We start from the raw sequence: 14,066 nt of genomic DNA on the forward strand, positions 1-14,066 counted from the left end.
TCTCCTCCTCTATCTCCACATACCTTCTCTGTCGCTTTCTCTAGATCATTCCCTCCATCACTCTTTTTGTTACGCTCTCCTCCGCTCTCCATCACGCTTGCTTACATCGCGCTTTCCATACTTCTCTTTCCTTCACTTTCCTTTCCATCTCTCTCTCTCTGTCACTCTCACCTCACTCTTTCCAGCCCTCTGTTTTGCTCTCTCTCTATTTCTCTTTCCCTCGTTCTCTCCATCACTCTCTATATCACTTTTTCTATTGTTCTCTTTCTTTTTTGCTGTTGCTCTCCATGCTAGTCTCCATCACTCTCTTTCGTTTTCTGTCACTCTTCCTTTACTTCGCTCTCCATCTTTCTCTCCTTTTCTCCCTCTATTGAGCTTTCTATCTCTCCCTCCATTGCTCTCGCTATCACCCCCTCTCTATTGTTATCTTCATCACTCTCTCTATTGCTCTCCATCTTTCTGCATCATTTTTCTCTCTCATTCTCTATCTTCTTTTCACCTCTCTCTTCAGCTCTCTATTACTCTCTTGTTTCCTCCATCACTTTTTTGCTCTCTATATTGCTCTCCACCTTTTCTCTTCGTCTCTTTCTTCTCTCCTTTGCTCTCATCACTCTTTTGTAACTCTCCATTGTTCTCCTCCGCTCTCCATCACCCTTGCTTACATCACTCTTTCCTTACTTCTCTGTCCATCGCTTTCATTTGTTCTCCATCCATCTCTCTTTCTTTGTCGCTCTCTCATCACTCTTTCCTCCTGTTGCTCCTCATCATTCTCTCAATTTCTCTTTTCATCACTCTCTTTTGCTCTCTCTCACTTTATTTCTCTCTCCATCACTTTTTCTATTGTTCTCTCCATCTTCCTATTGCTCTCCATACTTCTCTCCAAAGCTCTCTCTCTCTATCACTTTCTTTTTTGCTCTCTTATTTTTCTTTCGCTAACTCCATCTTTCTCTCTAATTCTCCCACTATTGACCTTTCTATTGCGCTCCCTCCATTGTTCTCTCCATCGCTCTCTATCTTTCTCTACCTTTCTCTCTCACCATATTTTCTTTTTCTCTCTCTTCTTTCCATCTCTCTATCGTTCCTTCTCTTGTACCCTCCGTCACTTTCTCTGTCGCTCTCTATATTGCTCTCCACCTTGTCTCTTCATCTCTTTCCATCCCTCTCTCTCTCATCATCTCTCCATTGCTCTCTATCACCCTCTGCATCGCTCTCTTCAGTGCCCTACGTCACTCTCTTTTTGCAGTGCTCTCCATCGCTCTCTATCATCACATGCTGGAAACAAAGTTATTTACCCACAATTTTGAAAAGGTGCCAACAATTTTGTCCAACCCATTTTGGGGGGTTTGTGTGAAATTATGTCCAATTTGCCTTTTTTCTCATTTTTTTTGTGTTGTTCCAGTACTGTATATATATTTATATATTTTAATCTATGTATTAGGGACTAAAGGTAATTTTTACAATTGGGGCTTATTAAAAATTCTGCACAATTTCCCTTTTTTAGCCTCTATGTTGCACCGCCTGTAGAATGAGTTAACTGACAATCTGTCAGCGAGCTCCTCATGACTTGATGGTGGGAAGTTTGTAACTTTTTTCAGCTCTTTTGAACTTCTGAGCGCTTCTATGCTGATTAATGACCGCAGACCACATCAAAGTTCAACGTGCAAGGAAACAAAAAGCCTGTAAAAGCCAAACTGTAGTAACCAAAAGACAAAAAAAAATCCCAGAGAGGAGGTAAAAAAAAGACAAAAGAATTATAAACTCTCCATTTAAAGTGTCACAACGCCACTCACTGACGGAATCTCAGTTGACTCATTTATCACCTAGAACAACCATGTTGCAAAAATGATTTTTATTCCCGTTTACATTCTTTTAAGTTAAAAAAAATCCCCAAAATTAGACATTATTTTTCCTCCAGAAGGAAAAAGCCCTGTACCTTGAATTGACGGCACCATAAAGGCGGATTCTTCCTTCCGGGGGAGAGCTAATTTGCCTCCGTTTATCCAGACCTGAGAGCTGAGCTCTTTCTTCTCTCCCGCGGATCCTGCGTCCTTGGATTTCCGATACCTTCGCTCTTTTTTTTTTGGCAGCGGTTCCTTTAATACAAATCTGCAATAAATATGTTAAAGCTCGGAAGACCTAATCATGACACTGCTGAGGAATCCGCTTTGTCTAAAAGCTGCTGCCTCGACTGCTGCGGAATACAAAGCAGAGGATGAAAACTTCAGTGGTGGCCTCGAGGTCACGGCAAAGGGGGAGCCGCGAGGAATTTCAGGCACAATCCAGCGCCCATTTTGATCCGGGGGAATTTGGGAGCAAAATTTAAGTTCAGATGCGTTCAGTGCTCCGAGCGATAAAATGCAGAAAAAGTCACAAAGACATAAAAGACCATTTAAAGGGATTGTCCTGATTCTGTAAACAAAGCAGAAATGAGCTGTCTAGGATTAGAAAAGCATGGCAACTTCTTTTAAATACAGTGCCACCGCCTGCCGACAGGTTGTGTGTGGTATTGCAGCTGAGCTAAACTGCAATACCTAAAACAAACAGGTGTGGTGCTGTTTATGGAGAAACTCGTCAAGTTTTTACATGGCTGTGCCAAGGAGGTGGATGCTATCACTGCTTCCATCTGTTCTTTGGCTTTGACCATGGCTTGGCCCAGGTTTATGTGAATTACTAGGCAAGACTAACAGAGAACCAGTGGATATTCTCAGAAATAATACTGCCATATGTTGGCCAAAGAGGAGTGCCATATAGCGACTATCAGTTTTATATAGTTCTAGTCATATTAGCTGACAATTTTACATTGCCAGTTGATTTTAATAAGGAATCGCTGACCCCATGCACTTAGGAAGGTTCTACAGTTGAGGTGTTTTGTAGATCTGGTGAAAAACTCCAGAAGAAAGTGAGGGCCCCTTACCGATAAACCAACCTTGCCAGTAGCATAAAAGGATCTTAGAGAGGTGTCAATCAAATCATAGCTCCATCCATGCTGAGCTACAACTACAGCTCCACCCATGCTGAGCTGCCACTATAGCTCCACCCACACTGAGAGGTCCATGCAGCTCCACCCATGCGGAGCTACCAATTTAGCTCCACCCATGCTGAGCTGCCACTATAGGTCCACCCACACTGAGAGGTCCATGTAGCTCCATCCACGCTGACCTACAACAACAGCTCCACCCATGCTGAGCTGCCACTATAGCTCCACCCACACTGAGAGGTCCATGTAGCTCCACCCATGAGGAGCTACCAATTTAGCTCCACCCATGCTGAGCTGCCACTATAGGTCCACCCACACTGAGAGGTCCATGTAGCTCCACCTATGCGGAGCTACCAATTTAGCTCCACCCATGCTGAGCTGCCACTATAGGTCCACCCACACTGAGAGGTCCATGTAGCTCCAACCATGCGGAGCTACCAATTTAGCTCCACCCATGCTGAGCTGCCACTATAGGTCCACCCACACTGAATGGGCCATGTAGCTCCACCCATGCGGAGCTACCAATTTAGCTCCACCCATGCTGAGCTGCCACTATAGGTCCACCCACACTGAGAGGTCCATGTAGCTCCACCCATGCGGAGCTACCAATTTAGCTCCACTCATGCTGAGCTGCCACTATATCTCCACTTATGCTGAGCTTACACTCTAGCTCCATCCACATTGAGCTGCCATGGTAGTCCCACCCTTGCTGAGCTACCAATTTAGCTCCATCCATGCTGAGCTGCCAATATAGCTCCACCAAAAATGAGCTGCCCCTGTAGCTGCACACATGCGGAGCTACCAAATTAGCTACACTCATGCTGAGCTGACACTATAGCTCCATCAACACTGAGCTGCCTCTAATTCTGCATCCACACTGAGCTGCCATTACAGCTCCACCCATGCTGAACTTGTACTACAGCATCACTCTGGCTGAAATGCCACATCATATCCACTAGTGCTCCACCTACACTCAGCTGCCACTACTGCTTCACCCACACTGAGCCTTCACTACAGCTCTATACGCACTGCGCTGCTACTACAGACCAACCTGTGCTGAGCTGCACAGCAATGTATATTTTCGACAGCCCCACCCACATTGAGCTGCACACCAAAGTCATTTTTTGAATAATCCCATCTATGCTGAGTTACCCAATAGTGTAAGCTTTGGACAGCCCCGCCCACGCTGAGCTGCACAGCAGTGTAATTTTGAACAGCCCCACCCACGCTGAGCTGCCCAATAGTGTAAGCTTTGGACAGCCCCACCCACGCTGAGCTGCACAGTAGTGTAAGCTTTGGACAGCCTCTCCCACGTTGAGCTGTACAGGAGTGAAAGCTTTGTACAGCCCCGCCCATGCTCAGCTGCACAGCAGTGTAATTTTGAACAGCCCCACCCACGCTGAGCTGCACAGTAGTGTAAGCTTTGAATAGCCTTGCCCACGCTGAGCTACACAGTGCTATAAGCTTTGGACAGCTTCGCCCATGCTGAGCTGCACAGGAGTGAAAGCTTTGTATAGCCTCGATGACGCTGAGCTGTACAGTAGTATATGCTTTGGACAGCCTCGCCCATGCTGAGCTGCACAGTAGTGTAAGCTTTGGACAGCCTCGCCCACGCTGAGCTGCACAGTAGTGTAAGCTTTGGACAGTCCCACCCACGCTGAGCTGCACAGTACTATAAGCTTTGGACAGCCTTGCCCACGCTGAGCTGCACAGTAGTGTAAGCTTTGGACAGCCTCGCCCACGCTGAGCTGCACAGTAGTGTAATCTTTGGACAGCCTCGCCCACGCTGAGCTGCACAGTAGTGTAAGCTTTGGACAGCCCTGCCCACGCTGAGCTGCACAGTACTATAAGCTTTGTACAGCCTCGCCCACGCTGAGCTGCACAGTAGTGTAATCTTTGGGCAGCCTCGCCCACGCTGAGCTGCACAGTAGTGTAATCTTTAGACAGCCTCGCCCACGCTGAGCTGCACAGTAGTGTAAGATTTGGACAACCCCGCCCACGCTGAGCTGCACAGTAGTGTAATCTTTGGACAGCCTCGCCCACGCTGAGCTGCACAGTAGTGTAATCTTTGGGCAGTCTCGCCCACGCTGAGCTGCACAGTAGTGTAATCTTTGGGCAGTCTCGCCCACGCTGAGCTGCACAGTAGTGTAATTTTTGGACAGCCTCGCCCACGCTGAGCTGCACAGTAGTGTAAGCTTTGGACAGCCCCGCCCACGCTGAGCTGCACAGTAGTGTAATTTTGAACAGGCCCACCCATGCAGAGCTGCACCGCAGTGTGATCCCCGGAGACAGCATATCATTACTAATTATTATTAATACTGACACTGGCTTTCCAAAGCTTTTAGGTTATACTCCTGGAATCCCTTTTAGGTCGCCTGAACAATAATATTAGTGCAGATTTGATAGTCAGGTCCTTATGCACTATCTACATTAGCGTGTTAGCTTCCCTTTCCTGGCTTTCCCATTCTTTTCTATGGTAGTGGGCCGGGCTCGGAATATGTCTCCTGCCCGATCCAGTAGGAGCTTAACATGGCAGCAAAACTATACATTTTAGTCCCACGAAACAGAAATTTGGAGTTATGTTTAACCTTCTTGTTCTTCAAGTCACATCTATAAAGGAAAGTTAATTATATCTGTTCATAAATATTATATGGATGGACATGCCCTTTAAGTGACCTGTCAATCAGGCCTGTAGTTCTGGGGTGAGAGATCACCAAGTGTCGTAGTAAACTACCGATGAGTTCATTTATGGCCCCATCTTGTAAGAAAACCTGAATGTTTCCCATTAGATTCTCAACATGTGTCTGCTTCCCCTGAAATCTACACGCGGTGACTCCGGTAACACAATTATGTAAATAGCTGATTAAGGACATAATTGTATTAAGAAACTTGACAAAACTGATAGCTACATCCTGCAACAATGTCACGTATCCTCCCGGCGCCCATAACTTACAGCTCGCAGGTCGTTCCTTTGTTAACGGACCGCTCCGCTAATTCCCGGGAGACGGAATTAGATTTTAATGGATATCATTTGAATATCAAATGAAAGGATTTGTTCTCTGGAGTGCGCCAGGGGTGACACGTATCCATTATCCTGAAAGGGGAAAGACAGGAGGGGGAAACGGGAGATCTCGCTGGTGTTCCTCTACTCTTTGTAGTAAAACTAATGTCAATTTTCGCGCCGTCTTTAAAAGCCTTGGAGTGGGGGCGAGAAACACAAAGAAGCGATGAGCCGAAGATAAACTACAATGACACTTCGCTTACCGTTGCCAAAGCTGCCGAGTTTCGGATCCTGAAAAACTGAGACTTCACAGTTGAGGGTTTGCTGCAATGTATGTGAGCTATGCTGTGAGTTTACTCTATAACTTCACTGACACACTGTAACAGATTTGCTCTCCTTAGTCATTTTGCTCACAAGGGATTGTCTATACCGCAGCTGTTAGAAATATTAGGACTGAGTTATTATAGGCTAAATCATAACTTAGAAAGATCTTGAAGATAGTGTGTAATTGAAGTGCTTTTCTCAAGATCATTCTTCAAGAGCACACCACTCCCCAGCCTCCTGGTAGCATTAGCACACCACATTCTGGAGAGTACACCACTACCCCTGCCTCTAAGCAGCATTATCGCACCACATTCTTCATTAGAGCACCACTTCCTAGCCTACCAGCAGCATGAGCCCAACACATTCTTCAGGAGCTCACCGCTCCCCAGCCTACCAGCAGCATGAGCCCAACACATTCTTCAGGAATTCACCACTCCCCAGCCTCTCCATAGCATGAACAAACCACGTTCTTCAGGAGCTCACCACTCCCCAGCCTCTCGGCAGCATGAGCACACCACATTCTTCAGGAGCTCACCACTCCCAAGCCTCACGGCAGCATGAGCACACCAGATTCTTCAGGAGTGTACCACTCCCCAGCCTCTCTGTAGCATGGGCACACCACATTCATCAGGAGCTCACCTCTTCCCAGTCTTTCCGTAGCATGAGCACACCACATTCTTCAGGAGCTCACCACTCCCCAACCTCTCCGTAGCATGAGCACATCACATTCTTCAGGAGCTCACCGCTCTCCAGCCTCTCCGTAGCATGAGCACACCACATTCTTCAGGAGCTCACCACTCCCCAGCCTACCAGCAGCATGAACACAACATATTCTTCAGGAGCGCTCCACTGCCCAGCCCCCGTAGCATGAGTACATCACATTCTTCAGGAGCTCACCACTCCCCAGCCTCTCCGTCGCATGAGCCCAACACATTCTTCAGGAGCTCGCCACTCCCCAGCCTCTCCATAGCATGAGCACACCACATTCTTCAGGAGCTCACCACTCCCAAGCCTCACGGCAGCATGAGCACACCACATTCTTCAGGAGTGCACCACTCTCCAGCCTCTCTGTAGCATGGGCACACCACATTCATCAGGAGCTCACCACTCCCCAGTCTCTCCGTAACATGAGCACATCACCTTCTTAAGGAGCTCACCACTCTCCAGCCTCTCAGTAGCATGAACACACCACATTCTTCAGGAGCTCACCACTCCGCAGTCTCTCCATAGCTTGAGCACATCACATTCTTAAGGAGCTCACCGCTCTCAAGCCTTTCGGCAGCATGAGCACACTAAATTCTTCAAGAGCTCACCACTCCCCAGTCTCTCCGTAGCATGAGCACATCACATTCTTAAAGAGCTCACCACTCTCCAGCCTCTCAGTAGCATGAACACACCACATTCTTCAGAAGCTCACCACTCCCCAGTCTCTCCCTAGTATGAGCACATCACATTCATAAGGAGCTCACCACTCCCCAGCCTCTCGGCAGCATGAGCACACCACATTCTTCAGGAGCTCACCAATCCCAAGCCTCACGGCAGCATGAGCACACCACATTCTTCAGGAGTGAACCGCTCCCCAGCCTCTCCGTAGCATGAGCACATCACATTCCTCAGGAGCTCACCAATCCCCAGCCTCTCCGTAGCATGAGCACACCACATTCTTCAGGAGCTCACCACTCCAAAGCCTCTCGGCAGTATGAGCACACCACATTCTTCAGGAGCTCACCACTCCCCAGCCTCACGGCAGCATGGGCACACCCCATTCTTCAGGAGCGAACCGCTCCCCAGCCTCTCTGTAGCATGAGCACATCATATTCTTCAGGATCTCGCCACTCCTAAGCCTCTCCGTAGCATGAGCACACCACATTCTTCAGGAGCTCACCACTCCAAAGCCTCTCGGCAGTATGAGCACACCACATTCTTCAGGAGCTCACCACTCCCCAGCCTCATGGCAGCATGGGCACACCACATTCTTCAGGAGCGAACCGCTCCCCAGCCTCTCCGTAGCATGAGCACACCACATTCTTCAGGAGCTCACCACTCCAAAGCCTCTCGGCAGTATGAGCACACCACATTCTTCAGGAGCTCACCAATCCCAAGCCTCACGGCAGCATGAGCACACCACATTCTTCAGGAGTGAACCGCTCCCCAGCCTCTCCGTAGCATGAGCACACCACATTCTTCAGGAGCTCACCACTCAAAAGCCGCTCGGCAGCATGAGCACACCACATTCTTCAGGAGCTCACCGCTCCCCAGCCTCTCCGTAGCATGAGCACACCACATTCTTCAGGAGCTCACCACTCCAAAGCCTCTCGGCAGTATGAGCACACCACATTCTTCAGGAGCTCAACACTCCCCAGCCTCACGGCAGCATGGGCACACCACATTCTTCAGGAGCGAACCGCTCCCCAGCCTCTCTGTAGCATGAGCACATCATATTCTTCAGGATCTCGCCACTCCTAAGCCTCTCCGTAGCATGAGCACATCACATTCTTCAGGAGCGCACCACTCCCCAGCCTCTCCATAGCTTGAGCACATCACATTCGTCAGGAGCTCACCACTCCCCAGCCTCTCCGTAGCATGAGCACACCACATTATTCAGGAGCGCACAACTCCCCAGCCTCTCCGTAGCATGAGCACATCATATTCTTCAGGATCTCGCCACTCCTAAGCCTCTCCGTAGCATGAGCACATCACATTCTTCAGGAGCGCACCACTCCCCAGCCTCTCCATAGCTTGAGCACATCACATTCGTCAGGAGCTCACCACTCCCCAGCCTCTCCGTAGCATGAGCACACCACATTATTCAGGAGCGCACAACTCCCCAGCCTCTCCGTAGCATGAGCACATCACATTCTTCAGGAGCGCACCACTCCCCAGCCTCTCCATAGCTTGAGCACATCACATTCGTCAGGAGCTCACCACTCCCCAGCCTCTCCGTAGCATGAGCACACCACATTATTCAGGAGCGCACAACTCCCCAGCCTCTAAGTAGCATGAGCATGCCCTCTCACCAGCATGCACACACCACATTAGTCAGGGGCGCACTGCTTCCCGACCTCTCTGCAGCATGAGCACACCACATTCTTCAGGGGAGCAATACTCCCCAGCCTCTCAGCAGCATGAGCACACCTCATCCTTCAGAATCGCAGCCCTTTCCAGCCTCCTAACAGCATGAGCGCAACCGATCCTTGAGGTGTGCACCCCTCCACAGCTTCACACCAGCATTAGCTCACCGAATTCTTTAGGAGTGCACCACTCCTCAGCCTCTCTGCAGCATGAGGGTACCACATTCCTTAAGAACACACCGCTCCTTTGCCTCCCAGCAGCATGAGTGCATCAAATACCCAAAGAACGCCCTGCTCACCAGTTTCCCAGCAACTTTTCCTTTGAAACGTCGGAGGACCATAGGGGGATTGCAACTTGCCAGATACAACAATCCAACCAGCTTCAAAGCAGCTTTTACAAGCTCTACAGCAAAGAGCTTGTAAGAGCTCCTGCCTTGCCTAGGTGGTGGCTGGTCTCTTAGGCAATGAGCTATTAATTTTAATAAAAGGTGAATTGCAAAGTTGCTTGTTTTACAAACATTTTGCAGTTTTACCCATTTAGCAAGAAGAGACAACCCCTTTGGCAAATATTGTAGGAAATAAAGAGTTTTCCCCCTGATTAGGACCCTCATCTATTAGCTGGGAAAGAAAGCTCCCGTCTTTTTATCTCTGTAGGCCCAACATCCTGCACATTGCATAGGCATCCTGTTGATTTCAATGCGCACCGTGTAATGCCTCATTTCTCCTGCGGGGATGCTGTATTTTTTTTTTTAGTGGACCCTTTTATTAAAATATGATTTTCCATAGCCTTATTGATAGATAGCCCCCTTAAAGTTATTTTTGGTTTCCTTAAAGGGATCCCACCCTAAAAGTACCAAATACAGCAGTTATTCGTACCAAAACCCCTTTATATGAATCTGTCTTTAGAAAATGTCAATGACTGGTACCAATGACAAAAGCATTGCCGTTTCGTTCTTGTCCTTCGCAGGAGAAACCCGCTGCACTTCCACCTGATCGCAGACTCCATTGCCAAGCAGATCCTGGCCACGCTTTTCGAAACCTGGATGGTTCCTGCGGTGCGTGTGGATTTTTACGACGCCGATGAATTGAAGGTAAGAAATAAAACTTAACAACTCCCAATGTGCAATCAAAATAAATGTTCAACCCTCCAGATATGAGCGCGGGCGCCGCTCATCTAATGAAGCCAGGAATCGAAATCCTTCTATAGACGGAAGGTTGGAAATAATGCACCTACCTAAATGAGCTGGCGCCCGTGCCAGGCAAATCTGGGCAGGTGCCAGGGACGGCCGCGGGACCGTGACGATGTGGTAGGCTTGTCAGCCCCCTCTCTAGGATATCCTTATGCCGTATTGTCTGCGGAGAGCTGGGGTGCTCTGTCTTGTGTGGTGGGTGATGGTCCTGGGTTATGGCGCCGCCACTCACAGGGTTAATAACCCATCCGCTATCTTATGAGATTTGTGCCTCCGTATGCTCCTGTTCACATCTAATCACTTCCACTTGTGGAAATCTAACAGGTCCCTGCAGCTGCGGCCCCATAGTGACTCCATTCAGGATGGGGGGTGGGGTTGGGACCCCCCATCAATATGATGCAACTACTAACATAACCATCCTCCGTATAACTTATCAATATAACATAGCTATCCTCCATATGACCGAGCGATATACAGTAGATAAAGGCTATCTATATGTCGTGTGGGTTTACCATCACATGGTATAACACAGCCAATCAGGAGGGACCGTTATAGCCTGTGTAAAAGTTGAGCCAGAGAAGGCAGCAGCCATTTTGTGTTCAATCTGGATAGTGAAGGATGTTACAACTCACAACTTAGTCCAAGAGATCGTGATAGGACAATAATAATCTACATGGTATTCTTCCTCTACAATAATAACATAAACACCACTCTACCACTATAACATGACCCTAAACCTCATAAGTGTCCTTGGGCAACGTAACATGACTCCTCATCTATAGTATGCTTTGCTATAGTATAATGTCTAGATAAATTTGACAAAACAGTACCTGTTCGAAACCCAAAATATTTGCTCATCTCTACAAATTATCTTCAGAATAACACAACTATCCTACATATGACTGTTGCACAACCATCCATAAGCACCATAACCTGACTCCTCATCTACCTGTTTACAGAACCCCACCCCTACATGCTATTTCTCCTCTACTATGATAACATAAACACTCCTCTACCACTATAACAAGACCCCTCACAAGTATCCTTGAGCACCGTAACCTGACTCCTCATCTACCTGTATACAGAACCCCACCTCTACATGGTATTCCTCCTCTACTATAATAACATAAACACCACTCTACCACTATAACACAACCCAAAACCTCACAGGTATCATTGAGCACTGTAACGTGACTCCTTATCTACCTCTATAAACAACCCCACCCCTACATGCTATTCTTCCTCTACAATAATAACATAAACACTACTCTACCACTATAACATGACCCGAAACCTCACAAGTATCCTTGAGCACCGTAAACTGACTCCTCATCTACCTCTATAGACAACCCCACCTCTACATGCTATTCCTCCTCTACAATAATAACATAAACACCACTCTACCACTATAACATGACCCAAAACCTCACAAGTATCCTTGAGCACCGTAACCTGACTCCTCATCTACCTCTATACACAACCCCACCTCTACATGCTATTCCTCCTCCACTATAATAACATAGACACCACTCTACCACTATAACTTGACCCGAAACCTCACAAGTATCCTTGAGCACCGTAAACTGACTCCTCATCTACCTCTATAGACAACCCCACCTCTACATGCTATTCCTCCTCTACAATAATAACATAAACACCACTCTACCACTATAACATGACCCGAAACTTCACAAGTATTATTGAGCACCGTAACATGACTCCTCATCTACCTCTCTACACAACCCCACCTCTACATGCTATTCCTCCTCTACTATAATAACATAAACACCACTATACCATTATAACATGACCCGAAACCTCTCAAGTATCCTTGATCACCGTAACATGACTCCTCATCTACCACAATACACAACCCCGCCCCTACATGCCATTCACATGCCATTCATCCATTCATCCTCTGCTTGCCATTCATCCGGTGCTGTGAGCAAACTGAACACTTGCGCCGGGTTCACTCGCTGGCGATCACATCTGATCGGCTGATTGTCAGAAGACCCTTCTGACAAATGTAATTGTGCAAAGTGGACGTCCCCTTTAAGAAACTGATACAATGTAACATGTGAACGGTAAAGCCGTGCTGCTGCCCACTAGGCCACTTCCAGGCTCCGATAAAGAAGGTAATCGCCTCCATTTGAATAAACGGCACCAGATTATTTTACAGAAACGCGGACGGCGGCCATGCCAGCATAATAACAAGACCTCGGCCAAAATCTGCAGAGCAAGCAACAGTGCCCAGAGCCCGCGCGTCCCGCTGATTGCCCTGTGCAGCCGGATGACAGCAAGACTCGCAGCGCTTGCCACCTAATTATAGGAATTCATGGCACCGGAATTTCCGATCTCGCGGGCTTATTGAGTGGCACGGCGCCATCCGCTAGGTATACAGCCGCGGACCCCGACGGCCCAGATGTGCTGCAGCCAAAGCAGGTGCAATGTTTAGTACCCTTCAAATCTGAAGTGTTTACAAAGGACAAACCACTGCGCTAAATATATGAATAGAACTCCAGAACCGCGGTGAAAACTGACACGAGCATCGCACGAAGGAAACGGAAGCATGCTGGAGCGTCCCTTTAAATCCAGCATGGGTCATGATACCCATAATTCCCCACACTTGCTTAGTATGAGCCGCATATAAATAATGCGCAGTCTCCGCTTCATTTAATTAATGCATTAAGGCTTAGTCACAATGACAAATTGAGAACCGTCAGGCATGAAAAGCCGATTCTGCTGTTCCAACTGCTCACCACTGACTGAAGTCACGTCAAGGCTCGGAAGTGTCTGCCGTGGATATTTAGTCTGGTTACTGGCCCTTTAAGGGGAATTGGGTCCGGCAAAGGGAAGGTTAATAAAATAGGAATCGGTTCATTTTCTTAGATCTCTGTTTGCCATCAGAGAATAGAATTATTCTTGCTTCGATTCAGAGGCTGATTGGGAGGAATCCTGCTGACACAGCGGAGGGTTTGTTACACTGAGTCAGTCTGATTACTTACTCCAGTCACATCTAAAGATTCATTCTGATTTCTGATAGGTCACATGCTCTGCACTATGCTGCATCATAACGTATTCATGAGTTATTAATCCAAAAGATGCAGACTGAGAACAAGCAGAAATATATAAAAGACCAGAGCCTGAGAGCTAACAGGAAAGCAGCACAATTATGAGTGCAGCTCCAGATCCAGGATAAGTAAAACAGCAGAATAGTGAGTGCAGCTCTGGGGTATAATACAGGATGTAACTCACGATCAGTAATGTAACGTATGTACACAGTGACTGCACCAGCAGAATAGTGAGTGCAGCTCTGGAGTATAATACAGGATGTAACTCACGATCAGTAATGTAATGTATGTACACAGTGACTGCACCAGCAGAATAGTGAGTGCAGCTCTGGGGTATAATACAGGATGTAACTCACGATCAGTAATGTAATGTATGTACACAGTGACTGCACCAGCAGAATAGTGAGTGCAGCTCTGGAGTATAATACAGGA

At 47.7% G+C, this 14,066-nt stretch overlaps 1 protein-coding gene across 1 annotated transcript in view; it reads left to right on the forward strand.

The window, feature by feature from the left end:
- Positions 1-14,066, forward strand: part of LARGE1 (LARGE xylosyl- and glucuronyltransferase 1) — a 431,493-nt gene that overhangs the window by 245,357 nt on the left and 172,070 nt on the right. The window contains exon 5 of the mRNA XM_077266800.1: positions 10,341-10,464. Within this exon, the coding sequence (XP_077122915.1) occupies positions 10,341-10,464 (124 nt within the window). The remainder of the gene's footprint in view (positions 1-10,340; positions 10,465-14,066) is intronic.

This window comes from Ranitomeya variabilis, chromosome 5 (assembly GCF_051348905.1).
Source record: "Ranitomeya variabilis isolate aRanVar5 chromosome 5, aRanVar5.hap1, whole genome shotgun sequence".
Lineage (NCBI taxonomy): Eukaryota > Metazoa > Chordata > Amphibia > Anura > Dendrobatidae > Ranitomeya > Ranitomeya variabilis.